A 23,865-nucleotide genomic window follows, 5' to 3' on the forward strand; every position below is an offset into this window, starting at 1 on the left:
ACAATACTATTTTTCCCTCTTCATTCCACTACCTTCACAAAAAAGAATGAAATATCTGCACCGAAAGTGATTATGTGGTACTGGAGCGATGAACGATCATGGAAAGATGTCATTTAATCAAATCTTGATTCCAATCTGACAATTTTAAATGATCATCAATGGAATGGGTTGAACCACTGAATCGTACTATATGTATCGTAAAGAAGAAGGAAATTATCTTGGCCTAGCCTTGGCAAATATTATATTGGCATTAATGTTTGGCATCATTTTGGTGTATATATATATATATATATATATATTCTTGTTAAAGTCATTTAGCACATTTAAATTGCATACACTTTTTCTTTTCCCTCAAATGAATTGCACAAAATACACACATGATTATAAAGGAAAAAACGAAAGCTATCTATTTGTGGATGCAAAAGACTACATTGCCCTTGCCTCTACCCCATGTGCTAGAGATGTCTTCACACAACTTTTTATTGGTCTATGTATTGGTGCAATGATTGTGTAAGCAAGTATTATCCTCTAGCCCTTAAGATTTGTATAAAGAACACTCCTTATAGCGCAACCTCTATCTAGTGCAAAGGGCCAATGAGTGGGGTGAGTCCAAATTGTTCTCTAGTGAATGGTGAGGTGCAGTGAGCATCCAATGGCTGGAAGGGCCTGGCTATGCACCCTAGCCATTGGATGCTCACTGCACCTCACCACCTCACCGTAGACCATTTTGACGCTAAGAGGGCACACATGCGTATAAACATGGTGTGGATTTTTTTGGATTTCACAGGGGTGGGGGTGTCATTTCGCTGCTCTTTATTTCTAGGGCAGTGGACATGCAGCCAAGGAGCTTCATTTCCCCTAAAAAGATATCATTTGATGACATCAAAAAGGGATCGAGTTTTCCTTAAACCATAAGTGAGGGGGTATTGCAATTTGATCATTGATCCATCTATTTCAAAATCAGGAATTTTATTCAACAACTAAAAACTTTGATACCTGAAATAATAGAATTTTTCAAAGAGGATAAACATTTTTGTATGTTGGCTGAAATCAAGGTCGTGCTTAGTATGTATTCTTGAAATAGATTTTAGGTCTAGAACATGTTCTGAACCAAGAAAATAAAGAAAAATCAGTTTCCAATTATATCCTAAACACATTTATCTATTCTGAGGATGCATACCAAACAAAGTTCAAAATTCTAAAATTTTGATACAACAAAGTGAATTTAATGAGGATCCCAAGTCCCTAACTCTAGGGTTGGTAATTGGTATAGGCCTCTTTGTGGGTTGGGTCTCCATTTGCTCAGTAGGTCCCTATTTGTAGGTAATGTAACAAGTTAGGAAATGAGGGTATGCCGCTATGTTAGACTTCAACCACTTGAATCTCATTAAAAACAAAAAAAAAAGGGGTACCCAGCTCCATCATAAGTCTATTTTACCGACCCAATGAAGATATCATATTTCTACCAAAAAAAAAAAAGAAGATACAATATATAGTGTCCATCTCATTATCCCATATGACCTCTTTGAGATAGGACAATGAGAGAACTGTGAGAGGTCAGTTGTAAGGGTAGCGAATCCCATCTAAATTTGTAGTAAAAGCCTTAATTTCGGAAATCCAAATCCAAAACCAAATCCCTTCGCTTGAAAAGAGTGTAGATTGACGGTCAAACATCAACGCAGTTTTTTAAACTATTTAAACTATCCCAGTCATGGACTCATGGTGTGATAGTGATGTAAACAACCAAAATCCCATCATAGACTACAGTACAGTGACATTTACAAGTCTCTCTTGCATGTTTAATTGTTGATTATGTGCTCAACCTTGAGGTCGAAGGTTCAACGCTCGTATCAGATGAAGGGTGAAGATCATAGACTACTGTGATATGAGACTTTCAGAGAAATTGTCCCAAATGGCGTTTTTCCATGGAGACATTTGGCACTTGGATGCTCTTTCACATCTTATTTTTGGGATCTCTAGGCACCCCATAGTTTTTATCAGAATCAACATCAAGAAGGGTTGTGTTAGAAGACTCGATGGTGTTTGTTTTTTTATTTTTGATTCTGACATGTGTGGTAAGTGATAGCAATCGACTTGTTTTTGGGGAGGATGGTACCGTCTTTGGAGTGAAATCTTGTATTACTCATGTTTTCTATCTTGAATGAATTTGTATTAAAAAAAAGGTTTTTTTTTTTTTGGAACAATTCATAAGATTTTCATGAGTAGTAAAACGAAAATGGTGGTTCTTGTTATCATGGTGTGAAGTAAGAAATAATTGTGCTGCATATTTTTCAAGTACACATGTAAAATGACTAAAATTCTTATTAAGAAAAAAAAATTATAGTAATAAAAAGATTAAAAAGAATAATAAAAAAGAAAGAATGCCACCCATTGACATAGGTAGACGTCTAGACACAACGAGTGCAAAAAAACTATACTGCCCTGGTATTGAAGATGCTCCCCCATACCCTCCCATTGACCCCCACACACTGGCGTATACCTACGTCAGCGTGGTAGCATTCTTTTGCCCAAAAAATAACGTCAACTTTGATTACAACAAGATTTTCTCAAGAGAAAATGACCTAATTACCCAAAATTGGATTTTGCTTTACCTAACCATCTGGAGAATGTTTGGATTTACCATAGGAAAAGTGTTGACAACCAGTGCAGCCTGCACCTCATTTGATTTTTTATTTTTTTATTCTATCTTAAACTTACTGCCCAAACCCCCTCCTAAATTATTGATGTCTCTATACACGCTCTTATTGGACATCAATAAAGAATATGTATTTTTATGTTTCATATGGGCGGAGGCATCATTTCACTGTCCTTTGTGTTTTGGGCACAAGGATGCACGACCAGGATCATTCGTTTCCCCTTAATTGTTTTAAGGGGAGAGAAACAATGATTTAAAAAAATATATATGATAAATCATTTAAAAAAAAAAAAAAAAAGTGTGAGGGCGACTGTAGCCTTCTTGCTCGTAGAACCCTATCCCTACTATAATACCCAAAGTAAAAATGGGTATTGTGTAATTTCCCAAAACAATGAACAAACTACATCCACTGTTTGTTTAGATGCGATTTTGTCCTTCATCTTCACTGATCGATTCCAATTTAATCAGTCGAACTGGTCAGAATCATTTGTTCCTCGTTCATAATTTTACCAATCATCAATCTCAACATCCTCATTTTAGATATAAAATCCAAATTTGTTTGTATATTTTCTTCAGGCAAAAGGCAGTTTCAGCTCCATACATAAATTGGTAAACAGATAAAACTGAGGATCTTGTAAACTTTGATGGATCTTTCCTTTTCACGTATAAAATCGTTATCTTTTCTCATTAAGAAAGAAAAAAAAAATTCTACTCCTTACATCATTGTCGGCCATATAATTTACCTATAAAAATTTTCTTCCTAAATTTTAAAGGAATACTTCAATGAAAAAATTAAAGTAAGAAATGAATAAATTAAAGTTAATCTAAGAGTGGTTATGATATTAGCTAAGTTGAAAAAAAAAATTTTGACGTAACATGGGCACATGCAACAGAGACCTTTAAATGCTCTAGGTAGACCTAAAATGATTCTAGGAGAAGTGACAAGGAAAGACTAGTAAGTGATGATTGTCTGTGCGGGTGCAACAGTGCGATAAGCATCGGATGGCCAAGACGACATCTACATGCACTCTGATGTCGTTCTAGCCATTGGATGCTCGTCGCACCATCACATCCTCGACAGAAGATGTTTTCACATGAATATAGCTTTGAAGGGATCTAACTAAAGACAGAAGATCCATGTAGCCAATCCGATTGCAAGTTGAGTTGTATAATTGCACCCAAACAGAAATTTTGGTCTAAAAAATTTTAAGAGGTATAAATTGCAACAAATATATTAAGGCAAGCGAATGCCCACATCCCACCCATCGATGAGGATCAATGTACTGTTTTAGTTATCAGTATCAGATTGGTCATATTGGCCGAATTAAATTGGTGGTATCAGTAACAAAGGGACTAAACCCTGAAACAAGTCTTCCGCTAGGGTTGTGGTGTGCAAAAATCCCATGCTCACCAGGAGGTCTCAAGTTCGAATTTCCTGGCAGTTACCTACTTCCCTCCCTCCCTACCTATCAAAAAAAAAGAAGTCTTCCGCCCATACCCAACAACAGGTTGTCCCAGCAGTGTGGGTGCCCTTCTTAGTGCCGGCATCATTTGCAGCTCCCACCCCTGAAACCCAACACCCTACACCCTCCACCCTCCACCCTCCACCCTCCACCCTCAGTATTATCTTAGTCAAGATACCACTTGTGCTACCTTCCCTCTACTGCATCTTCAAACACTGTACTGGCAAAGACAAACGGTAAATCACAGCTCAATGAATCCCAGAAGTATGATGCACTATTTTGGACAATTGAATACGCATCCTTGTTTTGGGTTGTACAATAAGAACACAAACTTTCATTGAGTATTTTGGTAAATGTGAAATCCAGTTTTAGGTAATCTAGTAAAGGTACCTTCAAATATTTGGGAATTGAAGGTAGTTGGCTAAACTACAATTGAGATTCAATATGCAAGGACTCAAAAGCTTAACTTTTCTAAGCTACCCATTTCACTACTTCAATATATACAAATTACAAAACAATTAACAGCAAGTTCAACAAAAAGTTGAGGCAGAGGAACAATACCCTTTTCCTTAACCCTTCTTTTGCCACCCCTTCCAACTCATGCTGCAAGGACAAGAACTTTGATAGTTCCTTGACTATTGGCGGTTAACATTGTTGCAGTATCGCTTTTCCAACAAACAGCACTAATGAAGTAGGATCCAGAATCATCATCAGTATCATCCAGATCAGATGAACCAAATCTATGCCAAGCTGCAGGTTTGGATATTGCCTGGAAATAAATCCCAAAATCAGGTTACTTCGGAATGTATAAAGAAACTGGGGAAAATTACCTTGAAAAGTTATTCTAACCTTGTGGTAAACAAACACTTCATTTGTTTCACTGCCACAAGCAATGTATTCACTGTTAACAGTGAGACCCACAAAGTTCTTCTCGTTTGTATGGCCTTTAAATGTGCGCATCTGAGGACATATTCCACAAAATAAGAATGCAGTACACAAATCCCTCAAAGTATTTTAAAGCAATCTGATTCTAAACTCATCGATCATAGTGAATCTAAATTTGATGGTTAGGACAGAACTTGATCTGGAAGACACCACTCCATCTACAGAGATGATGCAATTTCACACAACATAGCTAGGAACAGTTGTTCTAGGATGACACATCTGAGGATGAAAGTTCCAATTTCCCATGTCTAAAAAACAACACAATAGAGGCAGACAATATGTGAAAAATCCGACAACTTTGAAGCTTTTTCAGACTTTTGTCCGTCCCGTAAGATGCTTAGTAACCCCAAAAAAAGGTGGGGGGGGGGGGTAGTAGATGAAAACAATGCCTTTTGCTCCTATAGGTCATGGTATACATACTAGTCGAAGTTCCCATAGTGATCTACACATTCACTCCTCAGAAAGCTTCCTGCAAATCTTGAGGATGTACCATAAATTTCTGTGAGGAGTTTTCACCTATCTAAGTCTACGGTTTTAGCTTCTCACTTCAACTCACATATAATGAGCAGCATTTGTAGGTTTGTCCAATCTCAGCTTTAAATGCTAACAATCACTGAATAACAGCTAGTTCTAATGACATTATTTTGTGTAATGAAAGATGGTCAATTGTTGGTTGTCAAAAGGTGAGATGGGTATTGAATCTAGTCTGCACTATGATCTAATATTGGTGAGTTACACAAGTTTTTATAGCCAAGAGGCATAGAGTTGGATGTATAGCCATCTACAACCACTATCTATCGTCTTGACTATCAAAGCAAAAGCATATTATCCATCTATAACAAAAGGTAAACAAAAATAAATAAATAAAATAAAAAGGATGTATAAAAGTTGTCGTAATGGCTGACTAAATGGGCATTGAAAGTGTATTGACCAGTAATTTTTCTCACAAAAGTTAACTTACGGGTAAATTTTCCTTTACATCCCATAGCCGCAATGTGCTGTCAGTAGATGCAGATGCAAGCTCGTTGTTAGACAAGAATTTCACATATGAAACAGCTTTCCTGTGCCCACTGAATACATGGAGTGGATGACTATAGTTTCTTAAATCATAATAGTGAATATGATGATCAGCAGAACCAACCTGCATAATGAAAATGGTTGAGTTCATACACGAATTATGTAGAGTTAGTCTTTGAAGGGGGAAGAGAAAAAGTTTACAAAGCCTAAACCCAAAGAAAATTGGGCTGTTGGGGTGGGAGTGACCTCATACGACATTCATACAAGGGATAATTTTCACAAATTTAATAAACTTTTAGGAAGAATGAAGTGACCTAACATTAAAAAGGAGGGGCAGTTGCAAAATTAAGCAAAAGAAAGGCATATGCATATAGATATATTAAAACCTGTACCAACATTAAGACTGAGCCCAGTTCTAGTCTAACCAAAATAATTAATTGCAGTGGAGCAAAAAAAAAATTAATAATAATAATAATAGCAGTGGATTTGGACATAAGAAAATTGATAAATAATTTTTATACATTTTTGGATTACAAAGCATCATCTTTGCTGAACCAACCCCCCCCCCCCCAAAAAAAAAAAAAACCTTTCTTTCCCTTCAAAAACGTAGGGCATAAAAACCTGTTTCAGTGAATCCAAATTTTAAGGAATACACGAGAGCATACCGCCACATAGATGTTTGATCCAGGGTTATACTTGACACAACAGATATTCGCTTTCATATCAATGTTGAGTACACTAGCTTCCTGCTTCGTGCACCAGACTTTAACCTGTTTGTCACACAACAGCTGCACACTATAAGGTAGGCCAAAGGGAGGGCAGAATACGCAAGTGAAATTTAGCTTACAATACACCTTAATCATAAGAGAGATTAGAGAAAGCAAAAAAGAAGCTGTTTTGCCCAGAGTCCCAAATGGATGAAGGGTTAACCCTCTCATTATTTGTAGAACGAACTAAAATCATCACCCAGCTGTTCTTTTCTAGCCTTGAACGACTTCTTCCTTCAACAATGTTCCTTCCATTTGTTGCTCAAAAAGAAAATTCCATTTATGCTCACCCAGCTGACATGGATTAATGATGCTACCCAGTTTTGCATCATGATGGTTTCATAAGGCACGCTAAAATAATGGCACACACAAAATGCCTTGAGACTCATGCTTGTGGGAAATACAAAATGAAACCCCCAACATTTGAAGCATGGGAAATGCAAAGAGTCAAAGATGATTTACAAAAGTTTTAGCCTCTACAAATTCTTCCATGGCTCTTGAAAAATCTAGTGAAGCACACTAGTCAAGGGGTTATTTCAATTTCTCTCCCAACTTGGTTGGATCATAGGTGCGATGATTTACTTCACGGGCGAGGTCTCTGGTTCAAGTCCAGGATGGCCCAGCTGCACCAGGGAAAAGAAAGGGATGGCTAGTCCAAGATGCTGAACAACAAAGTTTGATTTTGGAAAAACACCATCATTATGGGAATGTACACGGTAGAAAAATTACGTCAATCCATTGAGATTTCTGTCTTCCTCTACGAACTCTTCAATTTACGGATAAAATACGCTAAACGGAAATATTATAAAGACAATACATTCTTATGTTTTTTAATAATTATATCTCAACGACATCACAAACCTACTACAACCCGAAAGGGAGGGTAGAAAAAAAAATATCACATCAGAAACTTAATGAACATAATGTTACCAAGCAGCACCATTTCTAAGATGATCACTCTGGTTCCTCTTTGAGTACTCACCTGTTGATGAGCCTAAGTGATGGGGACATCAAGGCGTACAGCCGAAGGAAGAAGAAGACCCAACCTCCTTTGTGATTGGAGGATTAGAAGAAGGAAGAAGAAGAAGAAAGGAAGGCTCGATCCAGCCTTTCCAGTGCTGGATCGAGTCCTCTCCTTCCAAATTTTGCCAAGATTGTGTGGCCCCCACCAAATCTGATAGTTTAGTAGTTTTATTTCCTAGGATTTTCTTTATTTGAGTCTTTAAGTTAATTAGGAAACTAAGTAATTATCCTATTGATTTCTTTTTAGAAAGTTTCTTTGTTTATGAAATAGCATTCCTAGAATAATCTTTTCTTTTTAGTAATTAGTCTCTTATTTATGTAAGGCCATTGGCCACGGTTCTAATCAATGAAGGATAATTAAAAAAACAGCCAAGGAGCAAACCCCCACCCCTCTCACGATCCTCTCTCTTTCAATCTTGTCTTTCTCACCGTCTCTTTCTCGCCTTTTCTCTCTTTATTCTCTCTCGGTTCTCTCTTCTCTTACCTCCCTCCCTCTCTTACTTTTATACCTTTTCTGACTGGAACTATTGCTGGATTGTTGACTCGAACTGCTACTGTATCTGTTACTGTTGCTGCTTACTGTCTACTGCTGCCGGCCAACATCTGCTGCTGCTACTACCTTTTGATGTTGAACTGTTGCTGCTGCCTTTAATGCTGAACTGTTGCTGATCTTCTCTTCAATACTGGGTTGCTGTTATCCTTTACGACAAGGATTGGGCTGCTGCTGATCTCTTTTCAACAATCGGACTGCTGTTGAACATCTTCTTCGAATCTGGGTTCTCTCCCTTTATTCTCAGGCCTGGGCAGCAGATAAGTATAGAGTAAACCCTCCCATTCCCCCCACTATCCCCTCACTATTTACCCTGTTACTTCCATTAAAACCCACCCCCCCTTTTGCCATTGTTTAACCTTTTATTTACCACACTGTTTGCCTTAAGTATTGCTGGTCTTCTTATTATTAGCACAACTGATTTTAGAGCATATAGCATGGGGTTTCTGTCTACTTTTGATGCTTAATAAACTAGTGTTGTAGCCTAATTTTGGTTGCTGCCATGTTCCCTACCCCATGTTTCCCCTTGAAGCTTGAGTGAGTTTATGTGTTTTTTTTCCTAGATTATTATTTCCCTTTGCTACTTTGTTTATTAGTCTTATTCTATTTTGCATGTTAAATCTTGTTTGCTGAGTTTATTTTGTCCTGTCTACCCAAGTCTCTTGAGGTAACTCTATCTGGTTAGTTAATCTTGTAGGAAACCTAGTCCCCTAGGAACTCCCTACATCACTAAGCCTTTGTCAGCATGACTAAAAAATCCACTCAAGCAGTTCAACATGTAGCTAAATACTTGGATGGAATAGTAGACCAATCAAGGCTGAGGTGTCCTTTCCCTTGGGTGCAATACTAGGTTGAAGTCAAATCTTTTAAGGGATTTTATACATTGTCAACTCCACTCTTTACATATCTTGAAAGCAGGATAGAAAAAAGCAGTTTGCCAGAAGATACAGTGGATTTGTTAAAATAAACTTTACAGAAGTGTTGATTCTGTCAAACCTGACGTAAGTGCATAATATTCTTTATTTTCTATTGCTTTCAGCTGCACAAAGGTTTATATATCACTCAGTGAAACAAGGACGATTTGCACAAAGGTTTATCTATCACTCAATGAAACAAGGACGATCGATTGCTCGACTAAGAAAATGTAAGAGAATACCTTGCAATCATCACTACCAGACACAAGCATTGATGGCTCAGTGCGTGAAAAATCAACACTCCAAGCTCGCTTTTCATGTTCTTCATATTCCATCACACTCTGCAAATCCAGAAGTCCAATTACAGCATGTAGACAGTTCAGGAAAAGTATAAGGATAGACAATTATAGTCAGAAATTTGGTCCGTTGCTGCAAAGGAGAATGATCTAGTCCTAAGTCAAGAGAACATGTGGTCAGGAAACATTGGCTGGTTAACAGACCAACTGGTTCTGAGTGGCCATTCAGTGAGAGCTGAAGTTTGTCATGTAAACTGGAAGTCAAGACCCTGGCCTCAAAATCAAGAACTTATAAACTGAGGAAGATCCTATTGTCTTGGTTATAGCTCATATAATATTAAGTTAATCCATATCCTTTTGTTTATCGGGCCACTGTCTGGACCAGCAGCCACTGACTGCTCGGCCAGAGGGTCCAACCACCAGTCCATTTGTAGAACACTGGAATGAGTAAAGCTTCAAGGCTTGGAGAATATGTTATTATTACCTGCCGGGTATTTACATCCCAAACAGTTACTATCCCCTCATAATCACTACTGGCTATATGGTTCTTCGTGTACTTGTTCCAACTCAGGCAACTGAGTTTGGAACGTGTGGACATCTCCACTATGGGACAGTGGACATCTGCAGGCTCATTCACCACCTGAAAAGCACCCAGACAAACAAAGATCAGCCAACAAGGCAAAATTAAACACTGCAGGTGAATATATAAATCTACATATTATAGCCACAACGCATAAGCCACATCTGCTGGTGTCCAAATTAAGAGTAAGTTAGGGCAAAATTGAAAGGATGACCATAACATTGACAAAAGAGTGCATGCTCCAGGAAATATTCAAAACTAGAAATTGGCTTTGATCATCTGATCAGGACTTTATGCCACAAGATGGGAAACACTACAACAAGCTACAATAGCTATTAAGCACTCTTTATTTATTTATTTATTTTTACAATGTTTAAGGCCAGGAGTTTGTCATATGATAACCAGCAGCTACGTAACTGTACATCAGTGTAAGCCTGTAAGGTCCTGAACCCTAGCCTGGGAACAACATGTCTATTATTTCACCTACGCCCCAGCATCTTTAATGCTTAAACAAAATCACAGACCAACTAGTACTTACTGAGGAAAACTCAAAAACCTTAATGCGCCGAGAAACTCCTGCAGTAGCAAAAAACTCATCATCGCGGTCAAATTCTATGCTGCAAAGGCATTTACAGTGTCAATATATTTCCTTCCCAAAGAAGGGGTTGGGAAAGGAAGATAACAAAACAAAGTAGAAGACACCGAATGCTGAAAGTGTAACAAATAGATAAACATAGATAACAAGAACAGATTACCGAAAACATATTGGATACAAGTCATACTAAAAGGGGTCTATTCTATTACTTTTTAACACTTTAATTGTTGTATCATCATCAGCAGCATGATTTTGATGATTGTGACTGATCATGATTGTTTCCACTATCGCAATCAATGAACCAAATTTATAAATATAGCACATTAACAATAAATAATAAACCCCCCTTTCCTTTGCTTCCCTTACTTTCTTCTCTCAGTCTTATTCAACTAACGCAGAGGGTTACAGCTCACCTAAGTTCACATATTGGGACCAATATCTTACAGCAACTCCGACAAACAGGGGGTCAAAATAGTTTATGTTAGGTACAAGTGGCATAAGTGTAGCATGTTCTTTTTCCTTGTTAATAGGGTGTAGTGTGTTTAGTAGTTTTTTAATAGTTATCATGTTAGCAGTTATTGTGTAGTGGGAGGTGTTATATGGGAAGTGTTGTATGTGAATGAGGGAGGAATTGTAACTACTTATAATCCTATCTAACGCAAGGATTAAAGTATTGGTATTGGTCGCCGTATCAGTTGGCCAAAATTAAGATACATATCGGAGGGTATCGTATCGTATCGGAGATACGCTAAAGATATACACAAAAATGGATAGGAAATATTTTTTAAAACATTTTTGCATAAAGAATTTGTTAAAAAAAGCTATTGATAACATGCATTATGCATAAACACTAAATTGAGGGTATCGCACTACGAATTCAAGGTTTGTAGTTGTCCCATAAATGTAAAACCCTTATTCCCAACTTTGATTTCCATTTTAGTTAGAGAGAAATATGGCTGGTAGCAACTTTAGAACAAAAAACCCTCAAAAAATCGTGTTTTCTGAAAAATTACACATCTTGGCCATTATATGACCGTAGTGCACTGTATCAGTACATACCGATACTCACCGATACGTACCAATCGATACATACGGTACTCACCGATACGTACCGAACGATACATACGGTACTCACCGATACATACTAATACATACCGATACATAATGAAATGTACATTTCACATCGATTTTATATTTTCCATAGAGTCGTATCGGTGCATATCATATCATATCGATGTGTATCGGTGGTGTATTGATGCATATCGGTATGTATCATATGATATATATCGATACGAAAGGATTTTTAAAATGCCATGTATCGTATCAGTGTGTATCGTATCGGTCGGCTAAATTTAAGATATATATCGGAGGGTATCATATCGGTATCGGAGATACTTTAAACCATGAATTCTAACGGGATTATCTGGAATGGAAAAACAAACTTGAATGACAATTAGTTCCTATGTTTTCTCTGCTTGAGAAGGAGGTCATGGCTTCCTCGATAAGGCCAAGAGGATGGCTACCTCCCAATTAGCCGAGACGTCATAGCCTCATCCGTTTGGCTACTTATTCCTTTTATCTTTATTCAATTCTCTTAGTTTATTTCTCTCCCTACCTAATCTCTACTTTTTTCTATATTTTAATTCACTTTATCAAAATCTTAAGAGGAAAACTGGCCACGCATGCAACAGTTTATGTCCATTTATTATATCATTTACCCCATTCCCCATTATAAGCATTTCTAGGTTTTACAAAAAATCCTTAAAAGCAGAATAACACATCAAAATAACAAAAAATTACAAAGCAACAGCAGCCACAAACAAATCCTCAAGACTACAAATATCCGGTCTATTCAGGAGAATAAACCAACCGTGGGATTGAATGAAGCCTAGAATTTTGTAATGGCCAGTAATTCAACAAGTAGAACACTCTAACAGGAGGGGAAGAAACACAAGGCACTTCCACTGCTGTAACACGAAGATTCTATCTTTCTAAATAGTCAAAATTTTAAAAGAGAAGACTTTCAAAGCTACATGCCCACAACAAATTCCCAGTGCTCTCCTAAAGTCTGGTATGCCAATGAAAGTGGGAATATCATATTTAGAGACCTCAACAGCTTCTACTAACGCGTCAGCCAAGTTGAACAGTGTCTAAAATTACCAATTAATTTCAGTTCTCCTAAGCTTTTGAATGACACAGCAACTGAAGTTAATATTTAATAATGACTCAATTGATTCATGGCAATCATCCTACAAGAGAATCCAACAGCTAATATTATTAATTATGTTTTTAAACAATTTTTTTGGTTTATTAATATTTTAGTTAAAATCTACCCCTCTCAAACAAGGCAAGCTCTTCGAGCAGAAGCAAGTCAATTTTCAAATGACAAGTCTTTTGAACTTTTCTTTCTTTTTAGAGGGTTCAGTAGTCTCCGCTTGGAGGAAACCTTCAGTGCACTCAAAATCACCTTACCTTGATACAATATTTGCTGAGTGGAAAATATCCCCATGCCTGAGTTCCGCTATGACCCTCAATCGACTGAATCACACAGCCAAAAAAATAAGAGTATTGGTAACTTGGATGTAGAAGATAGACCAGCTATGCAGTAATAGAAAAAGCAAGAAAATTCTCTTTAAAACAAGCCCATAACAAACTTAGCCATAATCATGTTACTTGAATACCTGTATCGTGTGAAGGTGGTCAATACTGATTGGAAATCCTCAAGACCGGCATGATAACCTTCTCTGCTTCTGGAATTTGTGTTCCTCTCCTCTTGTTTGTGTGATTGCCTACCCCAGAACCTCCGCTTTTGTAGGTAACACTCTTGCAGGTCATTGAACTGTTATGGAGATGGCAATAAGAATCCAGAGACAAAAAATCAAGTAGTACACATTTAATAATAACAATAGCACATAATATACGTCTATACTTGGTGAATCACTAGATCTATTCACTAGGTGTGACCCCTCCAATTTCAGTGAAGTTTATGATGCAATCAATCCAGACCAACCATCAGATGGAGGACCTTCTGGATTGGCCACATGTCCAGTCTCGATCACACCTCAGTTGTACAGCCTGCAATTATTGAACTTCTAGTTCCAAATTTTAAACTAAAAAAATATAAAGGAGAAGGCTTTCTTTGACACGAGACTAAGTACTGTTTAGACAAAATTCTGACATAAGGAGAGGGTATTGTGGCCGACACATGGAGCCCTTTGGAACCCAAACAAAACTTCCACAAGGAAGGTTTCTTGTCACCAACATCTATAAAGTTGCCTTCCGCATGGAAATCAATAGGGGTGAAGAGATGTATTTTCAAGATGACAAACTACGAGTTATACATGGCTCTTTTTGTCTTTTTCTTTTCTTTTTTCTTGGGTGGGGGGGTGGTGGGGGAGGTGGGTTGGGTGAATATAATATGTTACGAAAGATGAAAGAATATAAGCCGCCCCCTAGAAAGACGGGAGAAAGAAGAAACAAAACTAAAGCAAAGCCTGGCCCTTAGATAGGAGGGGCATGAGGCTGATACAAACTAATAGGAATGCCCTAGGAATCAATAATGAGCTTGTTCCTTGGGGAGTCAATTCACCGGAAGGAAACATGGATAACAACAACAAAAACAAACTCGGCCTTATCCAAACTTAATGGGGTTGGCTACATAGATCCATGCAAGAAAAATAGAAAAAGACCAAACAGGAGTGAGGGAAACACAGATAACTTGATTCTAATGTCAAACAAGATGGTGTCCCAAATTTTCTGAAAACATCTGGCTTTGGAAGTCCATCTTCTAAGGTTGCAATCCATCAAAATATGGTAGAATGCAAGGATTAAAGTATCGGCATAGGTCACCGTATCAGTCAGCTAAAATTAAGATACGTATCGGAGGGTATCATATCGGAGATACGCGAAAGATATGCACATAAATGGATAGGAAACACTTTTTTATACACTTTTGCATTAAAAAAAAATAGTTATAAAAAGCTATATATAACCTGTATTATGTATTAATACTAAATTGAGAGTATCACACTAAGAATCCAAGGTTTGTAGTTGTCCCATAAATGTGAAATTCTTGTTTCCAACCTTCATTTCCACTTTAGTTAGAGAGAAAAATGGTTGGCAGCAACTTTGGAACAAAAGCCCCTCAAAAAATTGTGTTTTCTTGAAAAACAACCCATATTGGCCATTATATGACCGTAGCACTCTTGTTTGGGTACGTATCGTTTCGTACCGGTATGTACATACCGATACACACTAATACATACCGAAACATATATTTTACCTCAATTTTTTATTTTCCATAGAGTATCGGTACGTATAGGCATATTTGTCACAGCACCAAGGCGAACCAAGGCGGTGGAGGGTTGTCTAAGCGCTTAGGCTAGAAGTCGCCCGCCTTAAGGCGAACAAGTGTAATTTTTCATTTTTTTCTAACATTATTTAGTAAGCTATATATACTTTGTATCATAAAAAATCAAGATTAAGCCACATCAAGTAATTAAAAATCAACATTTAGCCACATCAAATCATAAAAAATTAACATTAAGTCATATTAAGTTATAAAAAATCAACATTTAGAGAAATGCTCTTGTTCTATAATAAGTTTGACTGGTCAAATGATTTTATTTTTACACGAGACTTTTTGTATTAGTTATAACATAAAACTATCTTTTCAACAAGTCTAAGATCACTTGAATCTGAGTTATAATTACAAAGTTATGTTCAAGTCAAACTTATTTTTAAGTGTGCGAATGCTATTAAAATCGCTTGAATGAAAATAATTTTATGGACATCAAAACAAAAGATTATTTTACCAGACTTTTGGTTTTTAGCAATGTTTTAACATGATAGAATTTATAAAATTTTCATAATTGAGAAAAACCTCAGCATTTAAAAGTTGAAAATCGCCCTATAACCAAAATCCAGCTTTTGTTCTTTGATTTTTAAACTATTTTTATTGGATTCAAATAGGGGGTATTTTCTTATTTATGAATAATATCTTACTTAAATGATATTTGGCATAAACAAGTGCCCAAAACACAAGGCGATATGTAGTGCAACAAGGCGACTGTCGCCCAGGCCCCAGGAAAACCGCCTGGACGCCTAGTCGTCCCTTGACAACTATGCGTATAGGTGGCGTATCAGTGCATGTCACAAAAGGATTTTAAAATTTCCTTGTATCGTACCAGTAAGGGCCGATACCAATACGTATCGGATATTTTAAACCATGGTAGAATGTCATATCCACCCAAATCCATTCTCTAGCAAGGGGTAAGATGCAAGATCCTCCTGTACTGGGACCAACATTTGGCAAAAAGCTCTTTCCAAACTGAGGTGGAGAAGGAGGCAACTGAAAAATAGATGCTTGACATTCTCAAGGGAGTTCCAACAGTGGTAGCATAAGGAAGGAGTCAAGATCCCTCTATGAATGAGGAAAGACTATGTCGGAAGAGGGTCTGCCAAACAATGAAGCTGTGGCGCAGAATATGGCCATTGAACCACACAATTTTGCACTAAGGAGTAACAATCCTTGAGCACGAATGAGGTTCCAAATAGACATGGAAGTAAACTAGCTAGAATAGGAAGCAGTCCAGAACAAGATCACCACTACCTCTAGGCCTTCGAACGATGCCAGGCAGAGCATACCCTTGCAGAGGAGGGGGGAACGGAGAGGGTGAAGAAGACCAGCCAATAGAGTGAAAAATATCCGAGACCATGGCAAGTTTGTCAAATCTAGGGCTATACTTGGATCTATCCCCACCCGAGTATGAGGATCCCAAGGGGCTGACAATGGTTCAGCCAAAGGCTTTGTTTGAATCATCATCAATAAGGGATTTAAAAGGATTCGTATTTCAGAATCTTCTTCCAAACCCAAGAAGCATCTAGAGGGGAGAGAACAATCTAAATGGAGTCATTACGGAGGAGCCTAGAATAGACCCAGTCAACCCAAATGCCTTTTGTTCTTTGCAGCCAACTTCCAGATCAACATAAAAAGACTAACATAGTTAACATCTTTAATTCTTCTAAAACCGAGGCTTCCTTCATCTTTTGGAGGGCAAACAGAAGCCCAACTGATGGGGTGAAGGAAGTTGGAAGTCAGAACCTTTCCATAGACACAAATCAGGATTGGAGAAGGGCAAAAATCCCTTACCAATAAATGTAGGAGGATTGAGGCACGAATATGATAAGCTCAAATCCACCGACGTAGGAGAGGAGCTTGACCTTCCATAATTCGAGCTTCTTAACTGATGAGATCTAGGATAGGGGAGCAATGGATAGAAGTCAACATGAAGGAGATCAAAGGACAACTAATATACCAGACTGGGAAGCGGCCTAATGAAAATCCCATAGTGATATCAACCTCTGAGACCTGCCAAGAACAACAGGGATTTCTGGTGGTGCCTTCGAAGCAGTTCAAGCAATACATAATAGTCACAACTGAAGAAAGGTCAGCTTTTGAGAAGACCATATGATCATCAGCAAAGGCCAGGTAGGAGATCTTAAGAGCCTTGCATTTCAAGAGGGGAGTAATGATCTGCTGGTCCATCTGAGACTGGAGGCTTCTGGAGAAGACCTCAAGGGCAAGGGAGAAGATGTAAGGGAGAGGGGACGGACTTGGCAAATGCCAATAGAAGAAGCAAAGTGGCTAGCAGGACTACCATTGATGAGCATTGAGAAGTGAGCAGAAGAGAAGCAATGGTAGATCTACTTGAGAAGGAAAAAAAAAAGGGAGGGGAGGACAACTTGGGAATAAAATCCCATAAGAGGGAGTCAAAGCATTTGTGGATGGCAATCTTCATGGGGGGAGCAAGGGGATGATTCCAATCTAAGATAATGGACTAGGCCAAGGAGAATGTGAATACTTTGGAAGTATGGCAGCTCATAGATTTGCTCGCAGATCTATTTCAATCCACAATTTGAGGGAGGTGATCAGTCAATATGGAAGAGAGATCTTAATTGGTAAGTTCTAAGGGAAGTTTCCCATCGCTTCTCTCACTGGAGTGGAAATAGAAAGACTCTCAAATCCATTCCATATGATCCATCTTTTAAGTGGATGCACCTACATAAGATACCACTACAGGTCACTTCATCTTGGGGAGCTTGAGGTTAGTGGGAGTGTGCAGTGGTAAACAAGAGTCCGGCAGCCAGACATATTTTGATCCACTGCCCCTTCTCCCTCATACATCTGGAGCATCATAGAGATGGTCCATAAGGGTTACCAGCTATCTTATTCTTACCCTTGGATGACCAGCTATGGGTCTCAGAAAGCCATGGAGACTCAAATAGAATCTGGTACCCTATGCCATGTTTTAGTGCTGCTTGTGAAAGGAAAGGAACCGATGCATATTCTAGGACCTCTATCAGACTGAAACATCAATGTCAAATATTAAACTTTTATTTTCTGCTTTTGGAGCTATTGGTCTCCAATAATTCAACAGCGTCACATATTGCATAGTAAGAAGTGACTGGGATAGCACCAAACATAAGGAACTTACTCCACATAAGTTTCTGTACGTGGCTCATAACTTACAAACTTCAACACTTGAAGGGACTGTGACAGCAACATACTGGGCGCAACTTATCCCACAGATGTATGTATACCTTGTACATGGATCATAAATTACTGACTACTACAGTTGTTTTGATATTTCATAAATAAAATTTTTACCCAAACCACCCCCCCCCACTCAAAAAAAAGAAAAGAAAAGAAAAGAAAAGGCAATGGATTCCTCAAACTTATTACTTTAAGATAGATCTCATTTAACCTAAAATCCTGAATGGAAAGCAACAATGAAAGATCAGCATGCCATCACTCATGGAGCACATACATTTATTGGAACAACCAACTAGAGTGTCTTGTAACACTTTGCACATCAGATGAGAGTAACCATGTACTCTTTACTAATATTTATTTACCAGTTCAGACCATTAGAGATGCTATTTAAAATCTCTGCACTTTCTGCTATTAGTTAATGTTCTGGAACTTTGTTTCTAAGATCCTACCCGTCAGTAGGATTAACCTCTAACTTCAAATCTGTCCATTGGATTTGAACCAGACTTCGACCAGATTTTGGATTAAATCAGAACCTTGGTTTATCTGTTATTATAAATCTCTTCAATTCTAGTTACTAAACCTGTCATTACGAATCTGATTCCTTGGATTTCTGAACCTAGTAACCTTAGGCTTCTAGAAACCATCAGCCTGTGCACCAGGCGACCAATACACTCTCAGTAAATAGTCTATAATTACACCAGATGGACCTTGGATCTTCTCAAATATTTATTGCAACACGACACTGCATATAACTAGCTAGATTTATGCTAATTCATGCCTCGCAAGATTACTGACCTGTGCATGGACCCTTCTTTTTCTAGCCACAGCAAGTCCTGAGTGACTAACGACATTTTGTGGGTCAGAACCACTAATAAAAGCATCCTTTCTTTGGAGTCCCTGAGAGCTCACTTGAGCCTTTACGTCAGTTTTTTTGTTATGAAAATTTCCTGAAACCATCCCGTCTAGTGCACTACGAGCACTTGATGTAAGTCCACTGCCATGTTTATCCATTGATGAAGGCCAAGCTTTTGCTGCCATAGGATCATCATGAAGCATGCGCAATTTCACTGAGTATCTCTCAGTTGCCCGACATAACTCTACTCTGTGTCTCTCTACGACACTAATGTCCTCCTTAATGTACTGGAGGTCAGTTTGAACCTGCAAAAAGTGCATCAGCTCATTAAATATATACTAAATATCTGCAAATATATACTTGAATAAAGTTAGTCTTAACTAATAGGTATAAATATGGTAAATAAACGATTTGACAATATTGCACATTCAGTAAGGGGTCACACCATGAAATGGGTCAACTTTGTGAGCAAAACGTGATACAGGGATCACTGTGGAGAAGAGGCTTAGGTCTTACCCATAACGAAAAAGAATCATTGATCTCCAATCCCATCTATAATTGTTGGTGGCCAGTTCTATTAATTAAGTTATTTTCGTAATATGTAAAAGCTATTTTATATGTTCTTTTGAAAAGACACTGTTAATTTTAAACATAAATCTAAAAGCTCATCATGAAGAATAACACAATAAAATACTAGTCATCTAGTATCCTTTTTTCGCAGAATCCACTAAAAAATACTAAATTACGCATTGTCCAGTCTCTTATGGATTAACTTGACAAATAAACTGGAAAAGAAAGCATGAACAAAAGTCAAAAAAGATAAATTCAAGTTCACAAATACAAACCTCATTAAGCTCTTCCAGTTTTTGCTTCCTCAGGCAGTTCAAGAAGTCAAGTAGAATTTGCATATTTGTCTCAGCTTCTTCTTGCTCCATCTTTCTTTTCTTCTCTGCAAGGATAGACAATAGGTTGTCTAGCTCCTTAAGTGGCACTTCACATCCCTGTCTAGGATCACTAGAAAGTGTCATATTTTGAAGTCTACGATGCCTACGACACATGCAAGCATGATTTTGAAGATAAATACATCAAAATTATAGGGTTGAATAGATTGATCCTACAATATATATGAGCAAGAAAATACGATTGACAACCTAAAGGTTCCCCAACTGGTTCCTCTTCTACCGTGAACTACCAGAAAAAGCAGGATGGGCAAAGCCACATCCCTGAATTTTAAATATTTACTTGTGATTCCACACAAAATACATTCAGATACTGATTTTGTATAATGATGAGAATATTATCTCAATATTAGTTCAATATTTGTAATTCTATCTTGCAAGCAACAACATATTATCATACACAATAAAATTTCACTCAGACAGTTTTCATGTGTGTAGCATCGTCCGCCAAGTTCCAACATCCATTTCAAGGCTTGGCTTCACAATATTGCAGAAGTGTATACACCAGATCCATAAGCTGAGAAATTGCAATATATAAACCACTTAACTAAATCATATATATATATATATATATAATTAGTAGGTTATATGCTCCACCAAAAGTTGACATGTCCATTTTGTTTTATGACCTATATTTTAAACATAAGATATCATTGTTCTGAACTCCAGTACATGCTTTTTTTTCTTTTATTTATACATGCAAATGATGGATTAAGTACAAGAGTTTCCCCCAGTGAAACGCCAATGCACAAAATGCCAGGGAAACTAAAAAGAGAAAAATTACTGCACTAAGGACCCTTCCACACATGCAAGCAATTACCCTTCCCTACCTAAAATGTATTCCTTCCAAGAGATCTTCCATCACCACAAAAGAACAGCTTTCCCAAAACCAAAGACTATGACAGATGGAAAACAATTCAGTCTCTACAGCTCCTACATCCCTATTTAGCTCTAAAAGATCTTCTGACAGGACTACAGCTTAAAACATGCACCAGATTGATTCTTGGGATTTCAAAGTACCCTGTTTCAGATTTAGAACAGCAAAACAATTCAAAGTATTTGATTCTTGGGATTTCAAAGCACCAGATTGATTCTTGGGATTTCAAAGTACTCTGTTTCAGATAGAACAGCAAAACAATTCATTGTATTTGTTAACCTTGGTGAGACATGAAAGCCAGAACTATTACATTCTGTTGTTCCTCTATTATGAGGTTTTTGAAAGTTTTACCTTTTTTAGGGAATTTCTTACGGCCTTTAATTGGAAAATGTCTCGTTTGTGCATTGAAAATGACGAAGGAAGGCATGCACTAGACTACCGCTTTATTTCTTCTTCTTCTTCTTTCTTTTTATATTTTTATATTTTTATATTTTTATATTTTATATTTTTTTATTTTTTTATTTTTTTTATTTTTTATTTTTTATTTTATTTTATTTTATTTTATTTTATTTTATTTTTGATAAATAAGACCACAATCATTATACAAGAGATTAGAATTTAACATGTAGTCAGTATTCAGTACCTCTAACCCTGTGATCCTTTAGATGAGTTTAATTCGAGGTGTATTTTACACAAAGTTGCACATGGAAATAAGCATGCAATGAGTCAGAATTAAATAAATTCTTTCATTGATTCCATGCTGAAACAAAATCCCAGAGTGTACAACCTCTTCAGTCAGGTCCTAAAGAATAGTACTATAATTTATTTCCAGTCCAGCCTTAGGTGTGGTCTAGTTTAGCCTCAATTATAAGTTTTCATTTGATTTATTTGGTTTAAATTTAATTTTTTAGGTCAAGCCGAGTCTCTTGAAGGATATTAACTTTTCAACTTGGGTCTTATCAGGAGTTTATTATACACCTTTCTAGCATTATTAGACATTTTAATAAGAATAAAATTTTTCTTTTTCTGCTGAGACATTGCCATAAGCTTGAGATTAAGATAAATCCACTGGAACTTTGAATATTCAGGTAACTAGAGAAACATTTTTAGTAGGCAGAATATTAAAGCGCACCAAACAAGGTTCTCAGACTTCATTGGGTTAGTATGGACAGGCTACTGTTAAAGAACGGCACAGTATAAGGAATATCTTCCCAAGAACTGGTAAACACTTCATATAGATACAGGTACCATGAATATTTTTCTCAGTACAGTCCAAGCAACTCCCCATTTACTTGGGATAAGGTTGAGTTGAGTTTGAAATTCAAACTCAACTCAACCTTATCTTTGAATTATGGTCCCAGAAACTCAAAGGCAATCATAACAGACAGCCTCAAATTCATTGAGATGATTTCCAGAATTTATACTAAAGTACTGATTAAGATCATTCTGAACATCTAATCCCAGTCGTCCTGGGCAGGTAATGAAGCTTATTTTCCCTTCAGATTTCTCCTTAGTTAGAACCAATCGTTAAGTGGCAGTGTTATAGCTATAGTATCATGATCAAGTTTTCATACAATTTATACCGAGCACAAGAAAATATGTTTGCAAAAGCATAAACACAAGTGCACAACAACAGGCAATATACATGATCATAATCAACTGAAGACATAGAGCTTACAAGTCTCTTTCAAAACTTTCCAGACTCAGAAGTGATAACGACCTGTTGTAATGCCCGACGAAGATGCTCCACAGGGGATGTGGTTTTTGATATTTGACGAGCAGTAGTCTTCTTCAATAGCTACAAAATGGGGTACAGAGAAATAAGTCATATTCCAAGGTTTTCAAGATACTAGTTATGCTTGAAGATTAGACGGTCAAAGATTTTGTTCACAAGTAAATAGGCTCCATGCCCAGTACCAAAAACACGGATTTGGTAATGATTAAAAAAAAAGAAGAAAAAAGAACATTCAACATAGTAATTTTGTATACTGATGAGACTAACAACAGAAACCAACGAAAATGGAAGTTGGAATTTCAGATAAAAATTAAAGAGTACAAAAATAATGACCACTGTAAAGAGTGCAGCTAAAAGTATTCAAAATTTAAATTCTTAATTGCATTTTGTCAAAAGGAACTTGAACATCTGACCAACTTCAAACTTTTTTGCTCAATTTTTCTCACTAAAGATTGAGTGCGGAGTAAATAAGGCTTTCTACTAGAGATTCCATCTCCCACATGATGGAGATCCACAAGAATGGTCGGTTCATATAATGTGATTACAGGAACCCATTCTCTTCATAGTGCTGAACATGACCTATTCTCTATATCAGATTCTGAGAATTCTTTATGTTCCTTGAACTACATAAAAAAATCCCAACATTTTATCAGAGTAGTTCTGAACTGATCAAGAATGTTACATGTTAACCATACAGTTTCAAGGAGATCCCAGCCGGAGATCCCAGCCGGCAACTTGGCAGTGGAGTTTGAGAATATTGTTCAGTGGTTTCCTTATCTATCAGTTGTCTTTGAGTTGCTGAAATGTTTTTTCTGCAATGTACAGGAAGAAGTGGATCCTTCATCTATCAGTTATTTATAGTTTTTTAAAGGGACATCCTGGACACATTCTGACATCCAACAAGAAGCTCAAACCATCTCAGCATTTTTGGGTGCTTGGAGTGCCAGGATGGGAAAAAGGCCTAACGGTTTCCCTACTGTCCCGATTAATAAAATGTTTTTCTAAACACCAGAATTTTGTAAATGTCTTCATTTTTTTTTTCTTTTTTTTTACAGTTAAATATTTCTTCTTCTAATCCCT

At 37.2% G+C, this 23,865-nt stretch overlaps 1 protein-coding gene across 1 annotated transcript in view; it reads right to left on the minus strand.

Moving 5' to 3' along the window:
- Nucleotides 1–4,423: 4,423 nt before the first annotated feature.
- Nucleotides 4,424–23,865, minus strand: part of LOC122069665 (E3 ubiquitin-protein ligase COP1-like) — a 20,883-nt gene continuing 1,441 nt past the window's right edge. The window contains exons 2-13 of the mRNA XM_042633730.1: nucleotides 22,771–22,848; nucleotides 20,060–20,215; nucleotides 19,157–19,519; nucleotides 13,488–13,645; nucleotides 13,279–13,344; nucleotides 10,750–10,828; nucleotides 10,116–10,271; nucleotides 9,578–9,676; nucleotides 6,747–6,851; nucleotides 6,026–6,205; nucleotides 4,969–5,079; nucleotides 4,424–4,888 (exon numbers count right to left, since the gene is read on the minus strand). Coding sequence (XP_042489664.1) covers nucleotides 4,718–4,888; nucleotides 4,969–5,079; nucleotides 6,026–6,205; nucleotides 6,747–6,851; nucleotides 9,578–9,676; nucleotides 10,116–10,271; nucleotides 10,750–10,828; nucleotides 13,279–13,344; nucleotides 13,488–13,645; nucleotides 19,157–19,519; nucleotides 20,060–20,215; nucleotides 22,771–22,848 — 1,722 coding nt within the window. The 3' untranslated portion in view covers nucleotides 4,424–4,717. The remainder of the gene's footprint in view (nucleotides 4,889–4,968; nucleotides 5,080–6,025; nucleotides 6,206–6,746; nucleotides 6,852–9,577; nucleotides 9,677–10,115; nucleotides 10,272–10,749; nucleotides 10,829–13,278; nucleotides 13,345–13,487; nucleotides 13,646–19,156; nucleotides 19,520–20,059; nucleotides 20,216–22,770; nucleotides 22,849–23,865) is intronic.

Source organism: Macadamia integrifolia, unplaced genomic scaffold, assembly GCF_013358625.1.
Source record: "Macadamia integrifolia cultivar HAES 741 unplaced genomic scaffold, SCU_Mint_v3 scaffold688, whole genome shotgun sequence".
In the NCBI taxonomy this organism is placed as follows: Eukaryota; Viridiplantae; Streptophyta; class Magnoliopsida; order Proteales; family Proteaceae; genus Macadamia; species Macadamia integrifolia.